This window comes from Trachurus trachurus (genome assembly GCF_905171665.1).
Source record: "Trachurus trachurus genome assembly, chromosome: 23".
NCBI lineage: Eukaryota > Metazoa > Chordata > Actinopteri > Carangiformes > Carangidae > Trachurus > Trachurus trachurus.
Window position 1 is genome coordinate 13,812,812 of NC_139912.1, and position 25,906 is coordinate 13,838,717.

Here is a 25,906-nt window from a genome sequence, read left to right on the forward strand (position 1 = left end):
TTTGGAGGAAATTTAAGGGGTACTGACAGCAGAATGAGACCATAAAGTGGACTAAAAATCCCTTAATAAGAGGATGATGGATGCAGGATGGTGTAGTTATATTAAGTCTTGTACAACTATGTGATATGCTGTAGATTGGTAGTGGAAAATCTCATTTAGTCTGGAAGATGAAAATGGTAAAAAGAAAAAAAGATAAATATCAAAAAGGACTTAAATATAAAATTTCAGGTGAAAGTGACAAGAAGTGAAAAAAGTTACGAGATATTAAAACTAGAATAATAGATTCAATGCTTTGCAATCACAGATTCAACAAAAAATGCATACATTTACATGACATTAGCGAGTTATTGTGTCCACCCACATGTTTTGTCCCCACCTGTTTTTCAAAGCTGACTTTGAGAGCGTCCACCTCTTTCTGAAGCTCCATCCTCTGCTGAATACTGGCCTCCCTTTTGGGAACAGCATCTAACTGGAAATTCGACAGTCAGTAAGGTCAACATCACAAGTCTGCTCAGATTTTCAATGTTAAAGGAGATCTTACATCTGCTGTCGTCCCTCCACAATCTTCGAAAAAAAAAAGCTGTAAAATACATTTTTATCAATTGCTTCCCTGATTATAGTCCTTTAGACTTAACATGCCAAGGATAGAAGGACCGTGAGGATCCAGAACAAAGATTAGCAAACTTCATATCAAATTCACTCAGTGCATATTCAATCTCACATTAAACATTGACTGCAAAAATAATTAATACTATATATCAGAGTTTCCCTGAGGCCTCTCTGATAGCGCTTGGATCAAGCGACACTGTGAGTGTTCAGTGAAACTTATGAAAGATGAATGCCCTCAGGCGTCAGGATTGCCCCTCTCTGCAGGGTTGCCAGGCCCTGTGTTCAGTGTATGAGCTGCGTCGCTCCTTATTTAAAAAATGTTAATTGTCTTCTTCCCTGACAGGAGAATAAAATTACATTAATCGTTTCAAGGGTTTTCAAAAGACAATGCAATAAAATCTTATGTGAGCTACATGAAGCATTTCATACTAATCATTATTAGCCCTCATGTACTGTAAAGCTTAGACCACAATACTGTGAAAATATTAGGCCCATCAATCAACCAGTTTGATTTAAGTGTAATACATTTTTGTGGTGAAGCCACAGACTGACAAATCTTCGTCTGATCAGCCTTCAAAGTCAAATTTATGTTTGTTTATATTTATCGTTTGAGAGTCACTGCTGATAGGCAGATTAGTGTATGAATGGATTCTATTGTACGGCTGTTTTGTTTTTGATCTTTTTTACATTTGTGAATTCCCTGATGTGTCATAATGATTTCCTTTCATACGGTTATGTGCTCGTGAGATGTGCTGATGCATTTCCCACGACTCGCTCTCGCTCTCCCCCCGCTCTGTTCTTCCTCTCTCCACTTTCTCTTTAAAAACCAGGAACATCAGTAAAATTACAGGAAGCTCGAGAATAACAAAATGCTTCTGGTGTAATGCAGATTAACGGCTTAATGCGTTTATCATTGGCACCGTGACATGTGAACTCAAAATGTTGCCACACCTATGTTAAAGCCAGAAAATCTGCCAAACCAACAGCCAACACCAGTAAAATCCTGAATATTTTTCCAAGCAGCAAGGAGGTGTTAAATGAACAACAGTAGTTTTCCACTACATAAACTATCTTCCCCCAAAACTGCAACAATCCATCGGTCACCTGTGCCTGTAAGTCACTGTAGATGGACTGCACGTGTTCTAGCTGCTCAGTGGCCATGGTCAATGCATACTCCATCCTCTTGAGGGCTTGCATCTGCCTGAAGGAAAAGCACAGGCGCCCTTTAAACATTCATCCACATCATAAGGCTATGGCTCCTTCAGCTGGAATTCATTATCTTAAATTTGCCTCATTATATAATATAATATATCAATCCTTGTCAAATAGTTTAACTGTGTTTGGAATGCAGCTACAGAAATCCTTTGAACCTTATGGCCTTTTGTTCAACTAAAAAAACTCACAAAAAGACACATCTGACAACATTTGTGCGCAATCAAACCAACAAGCTCAACAGTTTGAAGTGCCCACATACAGTGTGTACTTTATGGATGTGTGGAGACTCATTTACATCTGTGATAGAGCTCAGTTTGACATCATTATACCTATTTTTCTCCCTGAGCTGCACAGAATGGCTCTCATACAGGTGCTTTCTGTCACTCATGATGTTCTGCAGCTTGATTTCCAGGATACCTCTGGTGATGAAAAACACACATGGACATGTATGAAAACACAGAATAAAAGCTTCTCTCTCTTTATTCTAAACACCTAATCAATCATGGTATTTTATCTGTTATTTACAGTGTGTCTAAAAAGGTTGTTTTAATTTAATCACATTTGGTATTTAAATGCTGGCCAGAGTCCGTTTTTGACTGTAGTTAGAGTTTTGTACCTGTTCCCAATGAATTCAGCCTCCTCCTCCCTGTTGACCTCCTGTTCTTTCAGCAGCTGTCTGTACTCTGCCTGACTGGCCTCTACTTGGGCTTGGAGAGCCTCCAGCTCCTGCATCACCACCTTCGTCTTCTTTACCCTGAGGGAGTGGTTATGCTCGTCCACCTCCTTCACTTTCTGCTCCGCTTCTGAAATCTCTGTGTTCAGTGCTTCTATCTGCTCCTTTGCAGCTCTAATGTGTTTATGTGGAAAGGACAGAAAGAAATATACATAGACAGAAATATAACACAAAACATACACCATATATACTGTACCACGACCATAAGAGCATCCCTTTATCACCCCATGCTTGCCCTGTAAGAGTGAATATCTCATGAAATAACAGCATGTGCATCCATCTTTTACACACACCCCCAAGTCCCACTCAGCTTGGTGCATTTCAAATAGCTCACATGGCTCATAGAGACGGCTCCACTGCATCACTTGTGAGCCAAATATTAATTTGAAATAAACATAAAAAGAAACTGTAGTGATGCTGCAAGTGGAACTATTCTCTGGTGATTAAGGAGCTTTTGACTGCAGCTTCTCTTAAATATGAAATGAATGATGTCTGCTGATGCATATGGCTGTCATTTTTTATTAAATGAGGATTGCCACCTTCAAAAATTGTGAAATAATTTGACTGCAGCTACAAATAGTATCTTATTTTTCACTTCATTATTTGGACTAAAATATGCCGTTCCACAGAACTGCAAAGTCTACAGTACATCAAAAGGAGCGTGGCTGGAAAGATACGTTGCAGAGAGGAAACTGAACAACAAATGGAACTAGAAAATGAGCAGGAGAAGCAGAGTAAAGAAAGTTACATTTTGCTTCAGTTTTGCACAGATTCTGTTGTTGCTTTTCTGTTTCATATCAGCTCCAATCAAAAATCTACACTGAGCAAAAACAATTAGCAGCAGATGCTCATGTCTTTCTTGTAAGATGAAGGGAGGGAGACACATATCAGAATGATTTAAAGCCAGTGACTCAAGGATTGTGCAATTCAGGGAGTAGTTTTCAAAAGGTGTTTCTTCTATATTTTCTTCTTAGTGTTGTCTCACAGAATTTGCTCGTTTTTAATTCCCAGTGACTCAACTTTCCTGCTCTACCCTGATAAAGAACATTACAGGGGTTAAATGTACTTACTCTCTCTTCAAACGTTTCCTTTCAATCTTCTCTAAAATCTGGTCAGGTACGCTGATGAGCCGGGCTCTCTCAGCCTTCCAACACACACAGAGAAACATGCACACACAAATGTAAGAAGTCATGTGATGTTTTTTGGGGATGGTGTGCTAATACACACACAAACACACAGACCTCTCTGAGCTCTATGATCTCCATCTGGTCCTCCAGCTCTCTCTGTTCTTTCATTATCAGAGTTTCATTGGTTTCCACATCTTCCATCAGACTTCTGTGCAGGGAGTAAGAGAAAGATAAACACAAAAGCTCATTTATATTAAAGGAAAAAAAAGGTGATTAACAGACTTAAAAAGATTCAGCTGTAGTGCTTCTTACTGCATTCAACTCACGATGTAAGAGCACAAGAAAAACTGAAATATATGAAGAAACATGAATAAAGACAGTATAATGAAGAGATGGAAACTGTCACACCAGTTAGATGAATAGAAATTAAAAGTTTAGTAATGACAGACCTGACTTCCACTTGTCTCTGGGCCACTTCTTTCCTCAGTTCCTCACATTTGTCTTGCAGTGCCTTTCTTCTGCTCTCCAGCTCCTGGAGGACCCAACAACAGTATGAACTTCAGATCACAAATCAAGATTTTCATGTTAATGATGAGAATTTAATTGAGTTCTGGCTGTGCAGCCAAAAGACTATTGTGTTTTTCCTCATTTCACAGTGTCTAATCCCTGTTCTCAGAGTCAGTTCCAACAGACCTTTTTTCTTAACTTAGAGAGGCTTCTTCCGCCTGCATTGCTTTTGTCAAAGTGAGGTCATTTCCAACTGAGATGTTATCTTGATATTAAAAAGCCAAGGTCAAGTTTCTTTTTCCGAGGTAAGAAATGATCTGGTGGTGACAACAATTCTACTTTGATGGCCAAATTTTGGTTTTCATCATTTTCTGCACTGAAATACAGTATGTTTGATTTTTAACATTGCTGAAAATGTTGAATTGCACTGACAAGCTTGACTATCACAGTAATCACATGACTTAAGCAGCTACTAATAATTCATCTAGATTAACATTACTCACTTTTTATATTCACTCTTTCTCTGCTACACACATACAGCACACAGACGTACAATTAGAAATGTATCTCAGTCCTCAGTGAGAGAACGCTGTTTATTTATCACGTAGTGCGTTTGTTGGTGACTCCCCCAGGTGCCATTGAGCATTTCATTAGAGTTAATATCACACTTGATGCTGTTGGTCTAATATGGCACATTTTCCTTCATTAACAATGGGGAAGGGATTCAAAGGGCCCTTTCACACACAGACTGCGTTACATTAAAAGTTAATTGCCTGAGCTGTTCTGGTAAAAGCAGCTTGTTGTTATTCAGACAAACAAGTCCTTTTTCTTTTTGAAGACAGGATGCTTTTTGAACACAATTTTGATGTTGTACATCTTAAGAATTCTTCATGTTATGGTGCTGTGTGTGTTCACAGTGGCAGTGAACAGCTCAGTATGATAATTCGTGTTGGGCAGTCACGGTGCTGAAACTGTGTCACTGGCTCTGAAAGGATTTTCCTTGTGTAGATTCACTTCTAATGATAAGTTCTACATCAGGTCGCCCAAAACAAAGGCAAAAAGGGATACACTGAAAAATTCTGTTATGTTAATTATTCAACTCAATTTCTTTAATAACACACTTATTTCTGGGGGAGTAGAGACTTTTACAGCTCTCATACTAGCAACTGTCTAGTGATCAGCCTATTTATGGTGCTGAGTGTAGATTTTTGTGAGAGTATTTTTTTTTTTGCCATTTTCCATTAAATGTCCTTATTTGGACCATTAAATATTACCCATAACACTCTTTGCCTCATGGACACAGTAGCTATTGAATGGTGTGAAAATGATTCCAGTCAGAGGCATGTTAACAAAGTTCTAGCACATTTCTAATGTCTTCTTGTTGCGATAAGTAATTAAACAGTAATTGGAATCAAGAACAGAATTTTGATGAAGTTTAATGATTGTAGAGTTTGAATGCAGTTCTCCCTGAGTCTTGCCCTCCAGGTCTTATATTCCTATTCTTGGACTTCTGAGTGGATTTTCTTCAACACAATTCCTGATTGTTTGTGCTGATGATTCAACATCTGCTGTGAATTTTCATGCCCATCCAAGTGTTGGAAATGCCCACAGTGCACCGCATTGTGGTAGGCCTCTGACAGACTGAATAATGAGAGTAATACAGTAGTTATATAAAGCTTGATATATAGTCCTGTAGTGTTGAAAGCACACACCATCAAGCAGATACTGGGATTCTTAGGATTTGTGAATGAATAATTATTCTTTTTTTTTTACAAGCATTATGAATGCTGTATATTACTATATAGTAAGAATTACATTGCATTTCTACATTTATTATTATGTATACGATTGCCAGCCACTACTAACTTGATATGCCTGCTTAAAGTTAAAAAAGTAAAAACTGCTCTCCATCTGTAACAAAGATTAAACCTTATTCAATATGTGTGTGCCATCCTTTTGTCTGAATGTGAGACTGGAATGTAAAAAGCTTCTGCTTCACATTACTTTAAATGGCCCTACAAAGAGCCAATTGCAAGTCGTCATACGAGAGGATTAAGCCTGGATGGAGGCTTAATGTAAAACTCATATTTATCCCCTCTGAAGACCGTTGTTACCGTAGTAATCCACATTTCTGAAACTAGATGAGGATGGTGCAATGATGAACTTACAGCAGGTTTCGGCTGAATCTCATTCTCTTTCACCAGATACTGCTTCTCTTCCAGGAGACTGCATAGAGTTGAGATGAGGTAAGAGGACGTGAAGTGATGAGATTGGGGAAAAAGAGGAAGAAATGTGAAAAATTAAATAGAATCAAGGCATTATCAAGATATAGAAATGACAATTTTCAGTTCCTGGTTCGACGGAAAGAGGAATGCGTTGAGAGGAACTTACATACAGTACAGTACAAATACACCAACAGTTTCAAGTTAAATGAACTCATGCTAAATCTGTCCTACAGTACCTGAAGGGCAAAGTTTCACATGTTTTGAATTAGTTCTATGAATCTGTTTGTTTTATTATTAATAATGAGTGGTTAAAAACATTATGAAATGCAGTTTATAAAAAGAGCCAGTATGCAGTCTACTGTATATGTACAGTAAATGTCCATATACACGTGCACTGACAAGCTTTCTCATACATAAAGAACCCAGCACAGTTCAGATGTGCATATGAAAACATAATTTGAAAAATTCTCAATTTCCCTGTGGCGAAAGCTTTTTGAGCAGCTGATTAAAGTTTGCATGAAATAATTCAGCTCTGTCATTGTGAAAATCCTTACAACAGCACATAGTGCAAAGCTACACGTTTCACCAAGTAAATGATATTAATCTTCCTGACAAGTTGATGTATTGGATATTAACTGATATATAGAAAAAGAAACTGCATGAATGCTAAAATATGTGGCTGGAAAAAGTGCTGAATTCCTATGTATCTGTTTGGCTCCAGATAAAGGACGCAAAGATTGTAAAAAGGCATATTTGCATGGTGAGCATCTGTTTGTCATATGCAGACCGCGAGCCATGTGGACAGGAGACGGAGAAAGAAAAACCAAATGAAAAAATAAGGTCAGGAAGAGGGGAGGAGATCAGGCTGGAGAGGGTGAAAGAAAGAATAGCTAGAAAAGTAGAGACGAAAATGAGACGATGACAGGACAAGAGAGTTCACTACCAAAAGCTGTCACACATAATATGCTCGCTCAGTGGCTAATACTGTCTATTACTGCATCCTCAGAGAACACCCTGTAAGTGTTTTCATTTAATATTTCAATTACCGCCTGAGCCTACAGCTCTCTGCCTCAGTGTGTGCTCTGGACTGAAAATCACTTTATGCTATGGATCATATCTTTGCAATACAGTGGTGCATTTATCTGATGAGTGCTTTAATATTCTTCATCTGACCTTTTCGGATTTATCTGTAAGCCGATTACCAGTGAAAACAAATTTCAAGATTATTTTAGGGACTTTGCTTTAATTGGAAGCTTTAGAAGCCCTCATTCATGTTTTCACCCCCAAAACATCAGTCACACTTCACACTAGTTCATCTACTTCATAGCTTTTCATAGCTTTTTCGGTCAACGCTATGTGCTCTCCTCACACCCTGTCAAATTATCACATTGAATGTGGGGATGAACTCACTGACATCAACTTACAGCGCAGGCACTTCACCTATTTTATTTCTGGTGTTTCAACTTAAGAACAAATTTCTGTTGCAGTTCATCTCCTTTCATCTGTAAAAGTTGAACTGATTGCTCCAAGTGTTTTGTTTCTGAAAATCCCATTCGATGCAAGGTGGCTCTCAAAGATTTTGGGAACCACCAGTGTGTGTTACCATGTTGCTTAGCAATGTTCCAATAAGCTCACTTTGGCGCAGCAGAGTTTGTGTATAAAGAAGAGCGAGGTGCTCGACGGCTGAGTATGTTATTTTTCAGTACCGTGGGCGTGTTTGACCCTTTGGACACACTGACAGTGGTGCTGAGTGAGTCAGGGGAAGGAAAAGAGAAACCTGCAGCAGAAAAGAGGAAAATCTGTGATGAGAAAAGAGCCTCATGGGAGGGAAAGGAAAGAATTAGAGGAGAGGAGCAGAAACGACCACAGGACTGACGTCAAAACACTGACTGGTACGGAGCTCAGACAAGTAAACACATTCCCACATCTCCAGCAAACATAAAAATCTACTTGAAATGCTTATATATCTAATTTATTATGTACATCAGCTCTTCACCCCATGTGATAAACCTCAGAGGAATGGTGGTGACTGAAACAGAAACTATTTAAGCAGTTTTTAGTGTAAACTGTTACAGTAAGTGGTGCAGAAATAAAATGTGTGTGTGTGTTTGGCCCGTGTGCGTGCCTTACACTGTCACCTTCACCTTCCTCTAAAGTCAATAAGAACTTGCGAAGATGCTGCCTCATGTACAGTAGCTGAGTGTTTGGTCCCTGGTTATTTAACCGTGACTGTGTGTGTGTGTGTGTGTGTCCATGCACGAATATGCTCGCCTAATGTACACAACTTCTCTCTTCAACACTCTAGTTTCACTTCTGTGTACTGCCCTTGCTGGCCTCTGTCACTTGGGCTCCTGTCAGTGGTGTGTGTGTGTGTGTGTGTGTGTGTGTGTGTGTGTGTGTGTGTGTGTGTGTTGTGAGAGAGATGACAAAGCTGCGGCCAAATTGGAGAGGAGTTTGTATCAAGTTTGATACTGTCAAACTTGTCTGATTTATTTGGCATGCGATTCAGTATCTGATTGAAACTGAAGCTTGAAGCATGAGTGACTGCAATAATAATGTGTGTATTTTATGTCCACAAAGCTCACCACTTCAGTTGGTGTTGGGTCTTGTACTCTCTGTCCTCGGCAGCTCTCAGTTCATTGTACACCTGGAGGAGCTGTTGCCTCAGTTCAGTGACCTCAGTCTGAGGCTCCTCAGACGTGCTCTGCTCCTCTGTTCTCTCCACCTTCGCCTGCAGCCTCCGCAGCTCAGCACGACACCTCTTCGCCTCGTCCAGACGCTGGATCTCCGAGTCCTGGGCACTTTCAGATGAAACAATGATTTAAGTGATGTGATCTTACATTCACATAAAGAAGTAGACCAAAACCAGATAAAGGCAGTAGTCTGAATCCTTCTTTTCTTTGTATTTCACTGTTTAAGTAACGTCATAGAAGATAGAGAATCCTTTTCTACCTCCTTTCCAGACAAAGTGAAAATAAATTCAGCACAGCAGTGCAGTATAGTTTTTGATATTATAATTAATTGACAATCAAATGAATTTCATGATTCTTCTGTTAAGGAAACTGATCAATAACAGAAGGGCAAATCCACAAAAACTTACTTACTTCCTAAAGGCGAATTGATCTAAATAACCTTGACTCTTCTCTGAACACATTTTTTCCCCTAAAACTTGTGGTACAATAACCTTGTAAATTGTTCTTTAGATGCTGATTTACATGATAGAGTTCTGACTACTGAGCTGGTTAAATTTTATGTGCGCATTCAGATTTCCCCCCCTCGTTTTCACAAGAAATTGCGGCCTCAAAAGTTAATTTCACTCCCCCCATTATGTGCCTTGGATGGTGATTTTGAGAATAATTGTTCAACCATGGATTTAATAACGCTTGAAAAGAATTATGCTTTGGGACACGTCTTTGACAGCAACAGTATCTCAGCCTGTAACAGTCAGTCGAATTGGTTGTACCTGCTTCTTTCTGCCTCAGCGAAACGTTTGCTTCCACCTCTTTGCTCAAGTCATTATTTCATTCTTGACTCCACTAAATGAGTTAGAAGTAATAAACCTATGTGTCTTCTGAAGCCAGGGGCTGGTGTCACAGATGCCACCACTGTGTTTTTACAACAGTGTATAACAGCGGCACACCTACATCAGATAAGCAGTTAAAGACTTTTTCAAGGACATCCCAGTTGGACGCATTCTGACTTCAACACAGGTCTGATGTTTCTGCACGTACTTCTCTAATGTGCTGCCCTTGCAACTCTGTTGTCAAGCATTGCTTCAAAAGGGAAACAGGGAAACATACCACTTCAGAGTCTCCTGCAGTAGCCTGTAGCTGGCTTTCAGTTTGGCCACTTTGCTCTGGCTCATCTTGCCCTGTGACAACAGCTGAGGAATAGAAAGCAGGAATATTACCAATAATATGGGCATGAAAAACATTCTGTAAAGAAGGATATGCTCCAATATAAATGATGATAAAAACATTCCCCTGGTGTGAATCATCCACATCTGAGCAGTCCAGCTCCAGCCAGACTTTTCGGCAGCCCTAAACTGTCTGGCTTCATTCAGCTGAGCCGGCTACAGATTTCCCTGCATGGGTGTGCCATCTCAGGTTTCACTATTTCAGTGTCAGAGTTTATGACTTTAATAGAATATCACATTCAGTGGAAATCTCTTGTTGGCGTTTTTTCCGGATAGAATATGCAATAGGCCATTATTGCCAGGAAACAGATATATTTCTGTCCTGTAAGCAATTTTGTGTAATATTGTTTAGTGATCAAATTTAATTCCAGAGGTTGAAAACTAGATCACGAGTGACCCAAAGAAGAGTTTTGGATTTTATGACAGTCAAAACTTTTTGCTTCTTCTTCAATATGCATAAATATTAGTTACTGTAAAAAAAAAAAAAAGAAGAAAAAAAATCTTTCATATCTGTGTGGATTCACCAACTCCCAACTCTGAATAAACCTTTATCATCATAGTATCAGAACACCTTATCATGATGAGCAGAAAAAACAAACCTCCAACTATCTGCAGTCCCAGAGGGAGCAGAGTAATGATAGAAAATAGCCCATATATAATGATAAGTAACGGTATTTGTCAAGATTAAGAAAGGTACCATCAGGTATGAATGATTTTAAAAAGTTGATTAAAAAAGCTGTGAGAACTTTTGCAAAAACAAAACAAGAGAGACGGCAAGGAAAAATATATCAGGTCAGAAATTTTGCAAACATGAGAAAATTATCTATACAGGCTGTTGTGAAGTTATTTCTCTCTGGGGTGAGGTAGTTGTGTGTGTGCCATGGTGATAGAAACAGAGGACAGGTGTTGTTTCCCTCTTATCTTCAGAGCCAGGTTGGTAGAGTGGGGTGTAATGAGGGATAGCCTTGTCTGTATCAAAGAGCTGCAGGACTGAGGATATCTCAGGTCGGACTACGCAGCAGGTAATCTAACGGCAATGAACACACACAAATGGTCTGATTAGGCACACACACGCGTGCTGATAACTCCCCCCAAGTTCAAACATTAAGGATAACCGATTATATTTTTAGATTCATTCCATTATTTTGTTTATCTGGCTATTGTCAAATGCGCTTACAAGTGCAAGACCACGTTTCAAGGGCTGAAAGGACAGAGATATAAACGTTGTGAATGATGTAGATTAGGGCTTTTGTCAATATGATTTATTTTGGTGTTTTTCAGTCAGTTTGTGTTAGCGGTCACCCAAGGTCACCTCACTACACGGAAAACACCTGACTAGTATTACATGATCTGTGTTTAAAACATTAAGTACAGCTAAATCTGTCGCCCTTACAGAAATATTGAGCCAGTCATCTGGTCCTAATTGATGTCTAACTGCAACTTTAATCAAGTAATCTAATACAAAGAAAAGCAGATTACAGGAACGTGAAATCATCTCATCATTGCCCTCAAACAAAAATAGCAATTTGAAACAGATTTTGAGGCTGAGTGACAATTTGGAAAAAGAGGTCAGTTCTGTGTTTTCAGCAGCATACAGCATCCCAGTGATGCGACAGACATCCAAGCCATAACACTGGGCATTTATCTGAGAGAAGCAGCCTGAAGCGGTTTCAGGCAGCCCCTCTAAATTCTGGTGCCAAGACTTATCTTGAGCAGAATAGAGTATTGGAGGCTTTTACAGGGTGGCTGCATGAGGCTCACATGTGGCTGAGCATCTTTGAAGTGAGATAGAGACAATCACTGCAAGATATTCAAGCAGGCACATGGACATGCATACCTGACTATTTACGACCCTCATCCATCCACACACACACACACACAGACACACGTGTGCATAACTTTGGCGATGCGAGCATGTGATCTGCGCTGCAGAGCACGTTTAAAACCTTCCAGTAATACGAGAGTGTGATGCAGCAGGTATGTGGAGTGTGTAACAAAAAGAAGCTGTGGGCTTTAATACGCCGCACCCTCGGGGAGAAAAATAATGACCACCACCACCACGAGGCACAACACTGTATTCCACTGGGTGATGGAGAGAACCATCTCTCTCTGTTTGTATCTCTACCTTCATGTCCTCATTTTGACTGTTTGAGTTGGAGTCGAGCCTACAGCCAGATTGAAACACTTTGTTAGAAGTTCTTTTGTGCTGTAATATTTTCCTTTCTGGAGTGTTCCTCCATCAGGGCTGAGAGCCACTTCTGGAAGTGAAATCAATTACTGAAACTGTGTCAGTTCTGTAGAAATATGACAAATGCATGACTAACGCCTTGGAAAAAAAAAATCCAATTACAGTACCCGTGGTTATGAATTACAGAATGTACTAAAACAATAGCCGTGGCCCACAAACACACAATCAGTGCCAAGTTAATGAAACCACAAGAACTTTTTAACAGGACTCCATGTAGGGTAACCCCCGGAGTGAGTGAAGCTTTGCTGTTATCTAGAATAAACAACTTTTAATCACTTTCATTTATTGATATAAAGATGCTCCATGAATTTACCTCATGTGTGAATAATGCCTGTGGGAAAGAACAAGTGCAATTTTATCTATGTCAATCTAAAAAGCACCACAAATAACCACATCTCCGATTCATTATTATCTGTGAAAACAAGTGTATTGTTTACTGGTGATTAATAAAGACTTGATTATCTCTTTTAAACAAACAGCGTAGACCACTTTATAAATCAGCGGTGACAATCATAGCGTGGTTGGTTTAAAATTGCTTTTGAATTTCCACATTTTGTTCACGCTACAGATGAAAAGAGGCTCTCAGGAAACCAGGATGACACACGTCCCTCCGAAACAAGACACGGTAGCAGAATAAATAAGACCATTAAGTATAAGCTGTGGTGTGCTGTTTGCTACATTTCACTAATAAAGCACTACTTAGCCATCGGAGCATATCTTCTCTAAATTGGATTGGCTTTATTCATTTTAATGTAGTGTGAAGTGTGCGCTCTGCAGGTGTATTGTGCTCGAAAGTTTAAATCAGATCAGGACAGAGTATTGGCAGGCGCTCAGTATTCATGGGTGTCAGTGTTCAGGGAAAACTGAATTTATTAGTCTCTAATGCTTAATTTGCAACATCCTCAGCGTGCCGTCTAAATCCGGAAAAAAAGCTGTTGCTAGAAATGAAAACAAACCCCTCTCTACAGTATTGTTGCTGCTGGTTAACCATGGACAGCGCCCATCTGACCCTTATAAGGACGTGGAGAGTGAGTGGCGCGGGTGAGCCAGGGTTTTTAGAGAGGTTTCAGAATCTGTAGTGTGTGAGGATGTGCCCTTTAAATGTTGTGAACATCTGAAACCACCAAAACAAAACATGTCAGTGTAAAAAGAGTTGAAGTGGACGTGTGACTGTGAGTCATTTTGCTCTTCAGGGAAATGAGCTGGCTTCAGAGGAAGGCAGGACGGCAGCATGCCCTGACTGCAGGAGGAAAGAACCTACCTTTTCTCTTTACCCCCCCCACCCCACACTCTACCCCTCACCCCCCACTCCCATAATCTCTGTCCGCATCTCTGTTTTTTCACAATGCTGCTGATATGGTGTTTTGCATTACGCAATAGTCCTGCCCCTCCCATCCTCTATAACTCGGCACACTCTCTCTCTCTCTCTGCCCCTCTCCCTCCCTCCCTCCCTCCTTCACTCCCTCCCTCACTCGTCCTGATATTAATGACACAGCTATCTGAGGCAGCGGCAGTTCCCCTGCGCTCTCTCCCTCCTGCAGGCTGCGCTCATACACACACACACACACTCACTCTTAAACCAATAGGATACTGGACACTCATTCACAGACGCTACACCTACAGGAAATCTGCAGCTGCACACACACATACACACACACACACACTCCTATACACACTTGCACACACTTTAAGTTCATATCAGAGGCAGTTGCTGACACTTTCACTTCACAGCGACTTATTTCTTCTTTACATATTTCAAGCAGAAAAATGAGGACAATTTTGCTTTGCATCGGTGCCAGTCTCCTGCTCACAGCCACCCTGGTGCCACGCGCCAGCCGGGCAGCGGACTTCACCGGCAACTCACACCAGAGATGGGATGCTAGAGGAGCTCACACTTCAGGATCTGAATCGAATCCCCCCACCTCCTGCCCCGTTAAACTGAGACCCTCGGGCCAGTGCGGGGCAGAGGAGGAGGGGGACTGCCCGTACCAGATCACCCTACCTCCTCTCACCATCCAGCTGCCCAAGCAGTTCAGGCTGCTGGAGAAGACAATGAAGGAGTTGCAGAGCCTGAAGGAGGTGGTGAACAAGCTGAAGAGCGGGTGCCAGGAGTGCCGCGGGGCACGAGGCAGTGGAGCTTTTGGGCATCAGCAAGCAGACCAAGGACAGAGGGAAGGTGGGGAAGAATTGAGACTGGAACTGACAGGACAGGATCTGCAAGCTGGGTCCAGCCAAGAGGAGCGGGGAGATGGGATGATCCCTGGAGCTACAGTGGACGGTACTGGACTGGGACAAGGCACTCTGTTTGGGAGAATTACACCAAGCCCCAACAATATGCAGGAGATGCAGGTAAGACATTTAACACTTTTGGACAAAGTAATTTATTTCTCCAGACTTTTCCTAGAGAATTATTTAAAATACTTGGTCAGCCTAATCCAAGTTAGGGTGGACAATACTTTATCTGATCTGGTCATATATAGAATAAAAATCAACAAGAATTTCCATGGAATCAATCAACTGTAAAATCCTTATCAACCCACAGTGAGCATGATTTAAAGCTCTACACACAAAGTCATATGGTGGTACTGCACCAGTTTCTCCATCTCCATCAAAACCATGTAAATTCACTGTGAGCCAGGATCATTTATCAGCCCTTTGAAGACTAATCTAAACAAACTAAACTGAAATGTGCTTTATAAACATTCGAGATATAAAGTCACTTAAATATGCCCGGGCAAATGTACCCATCTGGAATGTAAACTGACCAAATGTTAACAGACCTGTAAAGTCCTACCTGGCAGGAATCCACCAGGGAAAATTCCTGGTACTGTAAACAGGGTGGGGAGTCAGCCTTAGACACCGGCCAAATGGCAGTAAATTTTGCTCTGTCTGGTAAGCTTGTTGACTCTCACAGCCACTCTGGCAGACGGCCAACCATCACGCAGACCTGTTTCTATTCTAAAATTCAAATTGGCTGGTAAAACAATGCAGGAGACCCGGTGACTTCAGTAATCCACCTGCTTTGTATTCGGTGCACAGCAATAATCCCCCTCCCCTTCCCTCCCCTCCGCACTCCCCTCTTGCTCTGGCCCTTCCCAGGTGAAGCTCAATAGGATGTCAGCCAGCCTGCGCAACGCCAGGAGCCAGATCTCGGCTCTGCAGGGTCGTCTGGAGGGGCTCAACCTGCTCAACATGGACAACGTGCAGGCTATGGTAGACAGACGGGTGGAGAACATCACTGGAGTGGTCAACAAGCTCAGCTCCACCTGCACCACCCATTGCCCAGTACAGAATGCCCCTCAGTGTAAGCCTATACTTTTTGTAAGATTCATCTAGTTGCATTCTTTATTTTGTCTCTTGAATGCTCCAGCCCTTTCTTCTCTACCTCGTGCTCTGAAAGCCCTCTCCATCTTTTCAGCTATTTACCATATTCTCTTGCAACTCAAAAGTCCTTTCTCTGCATTTTCTATTGTTTTATTCTATTCTATCTTTGCTATTTCAAAGTTGTCTCTCCTCTCCTATCCTCGGCTCATGCATTTTTTGTAATCCCTCTGGGTATGATCAAGGAGCCTGGTCTCTATTCTTTTCTATTCCCACAAATTCACCACAGATGTTATTATGGTAATGAAATTCTGGCACACTCCAAACACATCCAGCAGTTTGGGTTGCTACGAGGTGAGTTTTTTTGGCATAGGATCTATCCAATCAGAGCTAAGTGGACATGGCGACTTGTAATCACTACAAACAACCCAACTCTGGGTGGTCACCTTCACCCAATGAGGCCTGTCTTTCTGGGAAATGGGGAATAAAATCTTTCAGGCTGACAATGACCTCCTCAGCAACACATAGTGATCTGTTGCGACATCCCTTCTCCCTTACAAACAGAGGAAAGAATAACATTACAAATTTTGGGTAGATGGTGTATAATATGAGAGAGGAAATTTCCCATCACTTTTAAAAGATGATACTGCAGTGAGTATCAACAAAAACATCCCATGTCAACAACTTAACTATAGTAGAACCTGTCTACCCACTGTAGCCATAGCAATAAAATATACCATAACATAACTTAAAGCTGAGGTCATGCAATACATAAGTGAAGCAATATGACCACTAGGGTCAAAGTGAGAATTCACATTACCTCTTATATAACAAAATCAAGTGCCCCAACATTCCTCTATGATGGTCCATACGCAGAAACTCAAAAAGAAAAGGGGAGGGGGAGAAAAGAGAGGGAGAGAGACAGATACTTGGCGCCTATGGTACCACATGATGCGAACATTTAGAAAATAAGCCTAAGGGAGTGGGATCTCATGATGGAGACTTATCAGCGGGGACTGGAAGCTAGCTAAGCATAACAGACATTCCACTTTACATTCGGTGTAAAAGCTTATTTGGATGAGGGCACAGTTGAAATGCGAGCCACTTTTCAGACTGAAGCTGAATAATATCCTGATTCTGCATGAGTGGATGTGACACTATATTGGGGCTTTTATGTGGAAAACAGATGTGAGCTTACTTCTAAGTAGATTAGCTGGGACAGTGGTGTGAAGGGAATACTAGTTTTTTTTCCACGTCTGCGTCTTTTCTTGCCTCTTTCTCCTTCAAACTCTCCTTCAGTTCCTGGTCCGTCTCCCTCATACATGTATCCTAAGCACATCTCTACAGCGTCTCTCCTTTCTGTTTCTTTTCTCCCTTGCTGAATGCCATTTTTCATTTATCGTCTCTTGCCCTAACTTTCTCTGTCTCCCTCTCTTTAATCCTCTTTCCTGGTGCTTCCCCCCCCCCCCCCCCCACACCCACCACCACACATCCCTCTCTTTTGCACTGGAGGTCATGCTCTTGAGTGCTCATTCCTGCATAAAACAACTAACTCTCATTATCTCGTCCTAACAACACAAGCAGTAATGTAGGCAGCTTTCCCAACATTAGTCACGGAGGGCACACAGGGTCAGTAACACTTGTCTTTGTACATCAGTCTGTCATGTTAAGTTCAAGGACCGACAAATTATTCTCCAAGTTAGGAAATGATGTCCGATGGCGTTTGAAGTGAATCTGAAGGCAGTAGACAAGAGACAGCTGTTACCATGGAAATATACCAAACCCTAATGATGAGACCTCCATAGTTTCACAATATGGGTATAAACAATGCAGTAATTGTTGTTTTACTCTAGTGATTCCTCTTAATGAAAAACAACATTAAAATCAGAGATAAACTGAAAACCTTTTTCTTGTATACCAGCGCAAAGAGTTGACTATTCCATTTTTTACACACAGTGTTAATCGTCTTAATTCTTCATCTTAAAAACTAATACCAGATGCTGAATTAATATGCCCCTCTTGACTTGCCATTAATACTACACAGTGAAAAAGGCCTTGAGAGGAAAAAATGTTGTTTTCTGGTTGTTTATCACTGTCAAAAGTGCTTAGTGAAGCAATTCATGCCTAAATGGTTCCCTTGAATTCTCAATAAACTATCCAGCTGCCAAATTGTAGCTGAAATCATTAAAGAACTGTTAAACAGAGATTTGGACAAACCAAAATTTAAATTCTGTTTTCATCCTAAGCCAGGCAGGCAAGCGGACATAACACTTTAAAGAGATGTCATATGAGACAGATGTGTTTCTATCTAGAAGGGAGGCGGGAGCTGTAGTGATGGATCATTTGCAAGTAAATGTGAAGTATTCACACATGCGCAGGGGATTTAGAAAAGTAGCCGCAGTGGTACAGCTCATTAAGCCACACTACAGTTCAAACATTTACACTCCACGGGTTTAGGAAAAGACATCTAAGGACACTCATTTAAAAAAAAAAAAAAAACACAAACTTTTTTTTTTCATCCATTCAAACTCCTTTTGTTCCAAGCTAAAAACAAACAAAACAAAAACTGATGAGGAAACATGTAGCTAATAAAACCCTGACATTTTATACCAAAACATTTTAGGCCAGCGTGGGATTGCAATTCCACCATTAAGCAGGACTAATACGTTTGTCAAGATGCTTTTATCACTCACAGCTCACACATTTATTTCCTCCTCTTTGCCAATTCCCATCCCTGCTGCAGGAGCTAATCTTCACTTTCGCTCCTGGAAGATATATTGGGGCCTTCAGGTGAATGGACAGCAATTCATGTTGCTGTTCAGCTACGTTAAGTCAATTATTGACAAACGAGAATAAATGCCCGGTACGCTACATTGTCAGGAACTGCTTCTTTGCGATGTGATGACACAAGTTCCTAAAGGAAGGAGTGTTGCTTTCTGATGATAGTGTCATCACATTCAACCTGCCAGTGGTGTTGGGTTTCAGCTGTTTTTGTGGGAAAAGATTAAACTATCACTCTGAATACATGTTTCCTTCCATTACAGGGGCTAATCTTACATGAGTACTGTTTTTCCAAGGCGTACTTCCTTGATAACACAGCTGTCTTCCTTTTATGTCAGTCATTTATTTGTTTAAGGTCAAACAAGCAGCGTGATATTTAAGCAGTCAGTTCGTCAAATAATCATCTATAAAAATATGTCAGTCAAACTAGTATGCAGTCACCTCAACAACAAGACAGCCAATCAGCTAACAGTGGGTAAGTGGCTGATATTAGAGTTATTTAGGTCAGGCAAGGTGCCAGAGGTGGGGAGATGAGGTGGCTTTTGTTTGTCTAGGCCAGGGACACCAGTGGACCGGTCAGACAGATGGGGACAAATGGAGAGAGGGAGATGTGAAGCGGGGATTTCACACAGACCGACACTTTAAGTGAAGGAGACACTGAAAGAATTCACAGGTCAATACTTTGAATGCCAAGTGCAGACAGAGCTGTTAACGTGACAAGGATACATTTCAGCATCACACTCGTCTCTTTCCATATGGAATGATCTATCATCTGCAGCCATTTTGCACCTGAGGTATTTTTGTGTAACGTGAAAGGAAAATGGATGGTTATCGACTCAAAGCGACCAAATTCATGTGGTGTTTTTCTTTTGTGCGCCATTTACCATCTCCTGTTTTAACCATGCAGGAGAGAAGAAAACTCAGCTCTAACCTTGTACTAATGTTACCATGACTGCACTCACTGCACACTATTTGCTCTCGACTTCTCCTCCCTGCACCTCCAGAAACATGGTGTTTGGTCCCCTGTGCTCCGAATGCACCACCCTCTCCCCACTCTATTATAATCTACTAAACCACTAAACAGATTTAACAGTATGACAAAACTGTATCAGAGCGTCAAACGCAGGAGGGGTCCACATGCTGCCTGCCCAATGTCAGGATGATTTAGGCCCCAGGTGCTGAATGTGCAGGGAGGGGGTACGCCCCTCTAATCCAGTTTTACACTTTCCCACGTTTTGACAGGTCTGTTCCTTTCAGTTCCCAAATGCTAACTGACAAGGGCTTTTGGACCTTGGTTTTGGGTTGGGTCAGTGGCCTGCAGCGCGGCACAGGGGACAGTAGTGAGAGGTAGAGGAATAAGTTGGAAGGGAATGAACTGTGGCAGTGGTGCAGCACAAGGGAAGGTCACTGACTTTTATCTACCGACAGTGGACTTTGTCCTTTCACTCCCTTTTTTCGTGTTGGAGTCCTCTGATTGACTTTCAGGGAAGGGACCCCATACTGAGAAACAAAGGAATAGACTGGGATGTTCTGAAATGATCACAGACAGACAGTATTTAGCGATACAAATGTTTTACGCTTCACAAAAATCTGAAATTTAGTGTGATTCACACACGGGATTGTTATGTTAAATCATGGGGAACAGCATTGTAACAAAAGACATCTCATTCTCTCTTCCTTTCTTCTGCCTTCCCATGCCTCAGGGGCTGTTTCTATTACAGTCCCTTGGTTGAGTCGGGGGAAAAAATGCCAGAGCAAAGTGAAAAGATTATCAAATGTCTGTACTGTAACATCGCCTTAAAATTGTCCTCTCTTCTTTTCTCTTTCTCCCTGTCACCGAACAGTCATCTTAGCCCCGCGGGACTGTTCAGACTACAATGTGCTGGAGACGAGGAAGAACGGTGTGTATCGCGTGACTCCTGATGTACGCAATGGGACGTTTGAGGTCTTCTGTGACATGGAGTCCTTTGGGGGCGGCTGGACTGTGATACAGCAGCGGCTCAACGGCTCTGTTAGCTTCAACCGCACCTGGACCGAGTATAAGAAGGGCTTTGGCAACCTCAGGTATTGGATTTCAATCTTTCCAAGGTTACTCTGTTGTGTTAGTCATGTTTAGCGGGGGGGGGGGGGGGGGGGGATAATCTATTGGAACCAAAGCCTGTAATCAAGTCAGTGTTATTTGTAGAGCCCAAATCAAAACTAATTTTCTACAAATGTCTTTACAATAAGACACCCTCCACCCATAGACCCATACATCTATAACCTCTGGGACATTACAACAGCTGGTGGTAATGTAATAAAGGTAACATTTTATGTAGTGTTTAACTAAAAAAGAGTTGGTTGGTTTGATTTACAAGTCAAAAGTGGTGCCATCTGTATGCAGGGCTGAAATAACACACGGGTAAAAGAGGGTGGAAATTAATTATCATCACAAATCTAGACTAGAAATGGTGATTTTAGTGTCTCTGGCCCATAAAAAAGGACAGTTGATGTTCTGGAGAACATTAAAGGGGATGTTGGCAGAAAAAAAAAACAGCACTGAGACAGTACAGCAAACTGGCAAATGCTTCACTACTGACTGGCCTTATACCAGTTAGAATATACCATTTCAGGAAAACAAGGGGGAGTGCTAGACTGATATAAACCGACAAATAAAGAATAACGAATAAAACCATCAATTCAACAATTAATTAATTCCTCTGTGAAAGCTGAAAATGATGCCAATGCACCTTCAGCTTCAACAGAAATTCAGTTGTACGTCTCCTGCCACAACACGCGAGCACCCGGACAATCACTCTAGAGACGGCCTAATGACGCACACCTGTTCTCACCACCGCTGATCGTTCACCACCTGTTTTCACTATCACTGATGGATCATCACGTGTAAAACAGCAAAACAAACATACATCACTACATTAGGTTTGACCTCATTTAACAGATCATAAACCTGTGAGCCAAAATTAATGATGAAAAAGAAACAAAAAGAATATTCAGATCTGGGAACAGGAGTACACACAGGGAGGCAGTCTTCTCATGATGATTTTTAGTTTAACCCAGGGTTTCTAACAGCTAATTTTCTCAGCCATCCTCTCTGCTCAGCTTTATATAGGAAATAACCATGACTACAGATTTAGTATTACCTCCCACTGAAAGAGTAATGTCTATTTTCAGCTTTATTTTACTGTCACACTACACTCCCCTTGCTTCCATTCCTTTCCTCCCCTGTGGCGATAAGTAAATTCATTTTAACCATATCAACCGTCTAATCAAGTGTACAAGAGAATGAGCTTGTTTGTAATCTACCCCTCATTTGTTCTGTACTATCCTCCCCCCTTCTTCTCTCTTGTTCTCTCCTGCAGAGGTGAGTTCTGGTTGGGTAATGACCATATCCACTTGCTGACAAAAACTAAAGATATGATCCTGCGTATCGAGCTGGAGGACTTTGAGGGTGTACGGGAGTATGCGAAGTACGACCAGTTCTACGTGGCTAATGAATATCTACGCTACCGCCTGTCCATCAGCGGATACAGGTACAGTAGAATATATATATTCTGTGCATGCGCGTGTCATCAAATATTCATCAAGGACGCCAACATCTAATGTATATCGATGTGTCACTGTAGTGGGACCGCTGGGAACGCCATCAGTTTCAACAAGCACTTCAACCACGATCAGAAGTTCTTCTCCACGCCCGACCGTGACAACGACATGTACCCCTCCGGAAACTGCGGTGCCTACTACAGCTCTGGCTGGTGGTTTGATGCCTGCATGTCTGCCAACCTCAACGGGAAGTACTATCACAAGAGGTACAAAGGAGTCAGGAACGGGATCTTCTGGGGAACATGGCACAACATGTCAACAGAGTACTACCCCACAAACTACAGGCAGGCCTTCAAAACTGTCAAGATGATGATACGGCCCAAGAACTATGCTCCTTAGGAGGACAGCTAGACAGAGTATAGCTAGACAGATAGACAGACAGACACAAATAAAGACAAAGCAAATGGACGAACAAGTAGACTCAGACACTCATAAACATGCACATAGTCATGCATTTGCACACATTTACACAGGCATACGTGTACACTGAAAACGTCGACAAGCCCTATAGCCCTATAGAAGTTTCAATGCAGTAATAACAAAAATAATTGTGAAAACATTTAACTGTGCTATTACTTGTTTCTCCGACTATAGTGAGTGTGGCCTTCAAAACGTTTTATTAAAATGATAATAATAAAAAACGATGGACTGTGAACGATGATGGACTAATAAAAAACACCACAAATGCAGTGTAAAGGGCACCCTCCTACAGCGGCCATAATATTATATGGAGGGTTGCCATGAGAGATTCTTCACTTTTTTTTCTGATATTTCTCCACTTTCTGTCCTGTTGCCCTCCCACTATAAACCCAGCCAGGACACAGCACAGCACATAGTAGTAGTAAAAACTAATGAGCTATCATTTCTCTCCACTCCAAATGATTTCACAATTAACAGCAGCCACTGAAGTGAGTTATGTGAGAGCTGATGATACATTTTTGAGTGGGTCAACAATTCTTTGATAAAGACTTCATCTTAGGGACTCAGTCAAACTGTTAAAAAAAAAACCTACAAGCAGTGATACACAGCCCTCCATGGGCAATGGTTAATCTTAATCTTCTTGGTCGTCATTTATTTGATTACATTAGGACACACTGCAGGATGGATCGTCGTTCTATATGTTATAAAACACCCAAATATAAATTTGGAGCCTGAGATAAATTTCTATTGGGTCATTCATAAGTACGTTCTGCATTATGGATGTTTTCATAAATTCTACTTGACACGAGCCACAGAGCAGGTCACTGCTGCAAGAAAAAAACCAAAACAAAACAAAAAAAAAAAACGGTTCAAATTGTTTTTCCACCCATAGCTCTGTGTGCATTGAACTACTGCGCATCTCTTGATGCTGATGCCATACACCAGTTTCCATGTGTAAAAAAAGAAAAGAAAAAAAAAACAACCTTCCTGACTCATCACTTGTACAATACTGCCGCCTAATGTTAGAAAACTGTATAGCATCATTATATCCATTTTATACACACTGTGAATTGGAAGGATGGGAAAAGAAATGTTTCACTTTAAGGATGTGTACAGTATTTATTTTATTTTGTGAGGTTATGATAGCTTTTATATAAATACATAGGTCATACAGTACAAAGTCTAATGATTGTTGGTATATGAACAGTGATAAAGACTGTGCATTATTGTGACCATTCATAGTAAATATGTGTGTATTTGGAGCTTTGTGTGTGTACAATATTGATCTTTTCTATCATTCATATTCAACTGTCATGCCAAGAGATATGCAGTTTTTATATCAAAAAATTAATAAAGTTCTAACTACATGGCTGTGTACATTGCAGTGTTTGGCAGAGTTAAACCATATGGTTGGCTACTTTCAAAGCATCTTTTGTACTGGAATCACCTTTCAGTAAATGTATACAAAAATGTATACAATTTAAGCATGAGTATCCACAAGAAAAACCTCTAGTACGTAGGGCTATCTGGAGCCTGTAAAAATGGAGGTATGAGGCGCTGCATGCCCATCATAAATGGGTTAATGAGATGTTCATTCAATAAAGCAACTCAATAAAAGAATGAGTTCATATCAGCTTCACAGAAGATAAATGATCAAATTGTGGGTCTGTGACTTTAATGTCTGTTTACTGTATGTGACGAACAAGTTAATAAAAAAGTATTGTGCTCATCCACGTTATGATTTCAAGTTCCAAGTATTCACTTTTGTTTAAACATAAAAAAGCATTTCAAACTTTTGAACCTTGTAAGGCACATAAATCCATTTACAGTACAGTGCCGAGGTCTACTCTAAACATCAGTTTAGATGGAAAATAAATTGTTCCATAATACACTGTATGATCTTTTGAAAGCATTCACAATATTTTACATGATTTAGGTAATTACAGTAAATACTGTCACTGCTCCAACAAAAGTAAGATTTGTCTTCCCAATGAAAGCTCTAAAATGCCATTATCATGAAACATTTATGAGTCTTACCTCATCTAGGCACTGGAAAGCAGGAGTAGCAGAAACATCAGTGCTGGCAGAGGGCTGCTCCTCTGGGAGTGAAGCATCAGGTGCGAGGGCAAACAGTGGGGCGTCCTCTCTTCTCTTTGTTCTCTTCCCCTCCTCCTCTTGTTCCTCCATGTCCTCTTCTCCTCCACTGGGAGGCCTGCTATACTGCTGCTCAGACAGACTCACTAATGACCCATCAATTTATTGATGACAGGTAGATTAATGTTGGAAGAAAAGGGAGAAAGAGCAATACAGTCATGAGACAGAATGCATGGTTAAATGATGCTTCACAGATATCAGCAACTGGCTATGTGGGCTCCATATCTTAAGATAGGCTATGCAGTACATGGTGTCTGTAATTTCCCCAGAGGAGAGTTACTCCAAAATGTAATTCAGTAGAAAGGTCACAGGGTGGTTTGGTGCAAAAAAAAAAAAAAAAAAGTATTGCTAGTACTCACAGCCTGGAGCACACGAGTTGTTTGAGAAACAATTCAATTATAAACGGTGTGGTTTTAAGTTTGAAGCCAAAACAGTTGAGGAACTATAGTCTTTTCTAAAAGCACTAAGAGGTCAATAGTAACAATGGAGATAAACAATGAATAGGCTAGTTCCTGCAACTCACATTTTAATAGGCCCTTTACAGTAAATATGTAGGCTATGGTTCATAAACCCACATTAAATACTGACAGGTCCCTCTTCGTGTCAAAACAAAACAAACACATGTTCCCCTATAAAAGTTCTCTACTAGGCTGATTTATACTTTCGTCCCCTAAGTTATACCACAACGCTTTAGCCACTTCAAACCTACACTTCAGCTAACTGGTAGCTAAATGCAACGTTAGCTCGCTCTGCACTTGTGTTGTGTGTTTGCTAAACAGACAAACAAACATTTCTGAAAAAAAAAGTCGTACTTCTTGACACTAGGTTTCACCCACGTCTTCAAGACTCCGTCCTCCGTCCTTTAGTCCGCTAAAGCTACGAGACCGTGAGCTGTGAAGCTAGAAGACTCTAAGTGCTGGACGTTTAATTACAACCACTGCTCCAGTTAGCAAAACCAAATCACTGATTCCCCTGGAGTTGGTTGAGTGGTTGTGGTTACTATAGCAACGACGCAACATTACGTCCCTAGTTAAGTCAGGTCTTTACTTG

The 25,906-nt window shown here is 40.9% G+C and overlaps 2 protein-coding genes across 2 annotated transcripts in view; one reads left to right on the forward strand and one right to left on the reverse strand.

Annotated features, from left to right (window-relative positions):
• The window catches only part of ccdc146 (coiled-coil domain containing 146), a gene marked incomplete at both ends in the record, with an annotated part of 45,361 nt that extends 20,472 nt beyond the window's left edge, over positions 1 to 24,889 (reverse strand). Inside the window, 11 exons of the mRNA XM_083999413.1 lie at positions 377 to 469; positions 1,714 to 1,810; positions 2,154 to 2,243; positions 2,441 to 2,671; positions 3,628 to 3,701; positions 3,799 to 3,892; positions 4,134 to 4,216; positions 6,360 to 6,417; positions 9,002 to 9,217; positions 10,217 to 10,299; positions 24,740 to 24,889. Of these exons, the coding sequence (XP_083855539.1) occupies positions 377 to 469; positions 1,714 to 1,810; positions 2,154 to 2,243; positions 2,441 to 2,671; positions 3,628 to 3,701; positions 3,799 to 3,892; positions 4,134 to 4,216; positions 6,360 to 6,417; positions 9,002 to 9,217; positions 10,217 to 10,299; positions 24,740 to 24,889 (1,269 nt within the window). The remainder of the gene's footprint in view (positions 1 to 376; positions 470 to 1,713; positions 1,811 to 2,153; positions 2,244 to 2,440; positions 2,672 to 3,627; positions 3,702 to 3,798; positions 3,893 to 4,133; positions 4,217 to 6,359; positions 6,418 to 9,001; positions 9,218 to 10,216; positions 10,300 to 24,739) is intronic.
• fgl2a (fibrinogen-like 2a) lies at positions 14,106 to 24,431 on the forward strand. Its single transcript, XM_084000007.1, has 5 exons — positions 14,106 to 14,929; positions 15,680 to 15,884; positions 20,527 to 20,746; positions 22,042 to 22,212; positions 22,306 to 24,431. Exons 1-5 carry the CDS (start codon positions 14,348 to 14,350, stop codon positions 22,619 to 22,621), a joined length of 1,494 nt encoding a protein of 497 aa, XP_083856133.1. The 5' UTR covers positions 14,106 to 14,347; the 3' UTR covers positions 22,622 to 24,431.
• Positions 24,890 to 25,906: the final 1,017 nt, after the last annotated feature.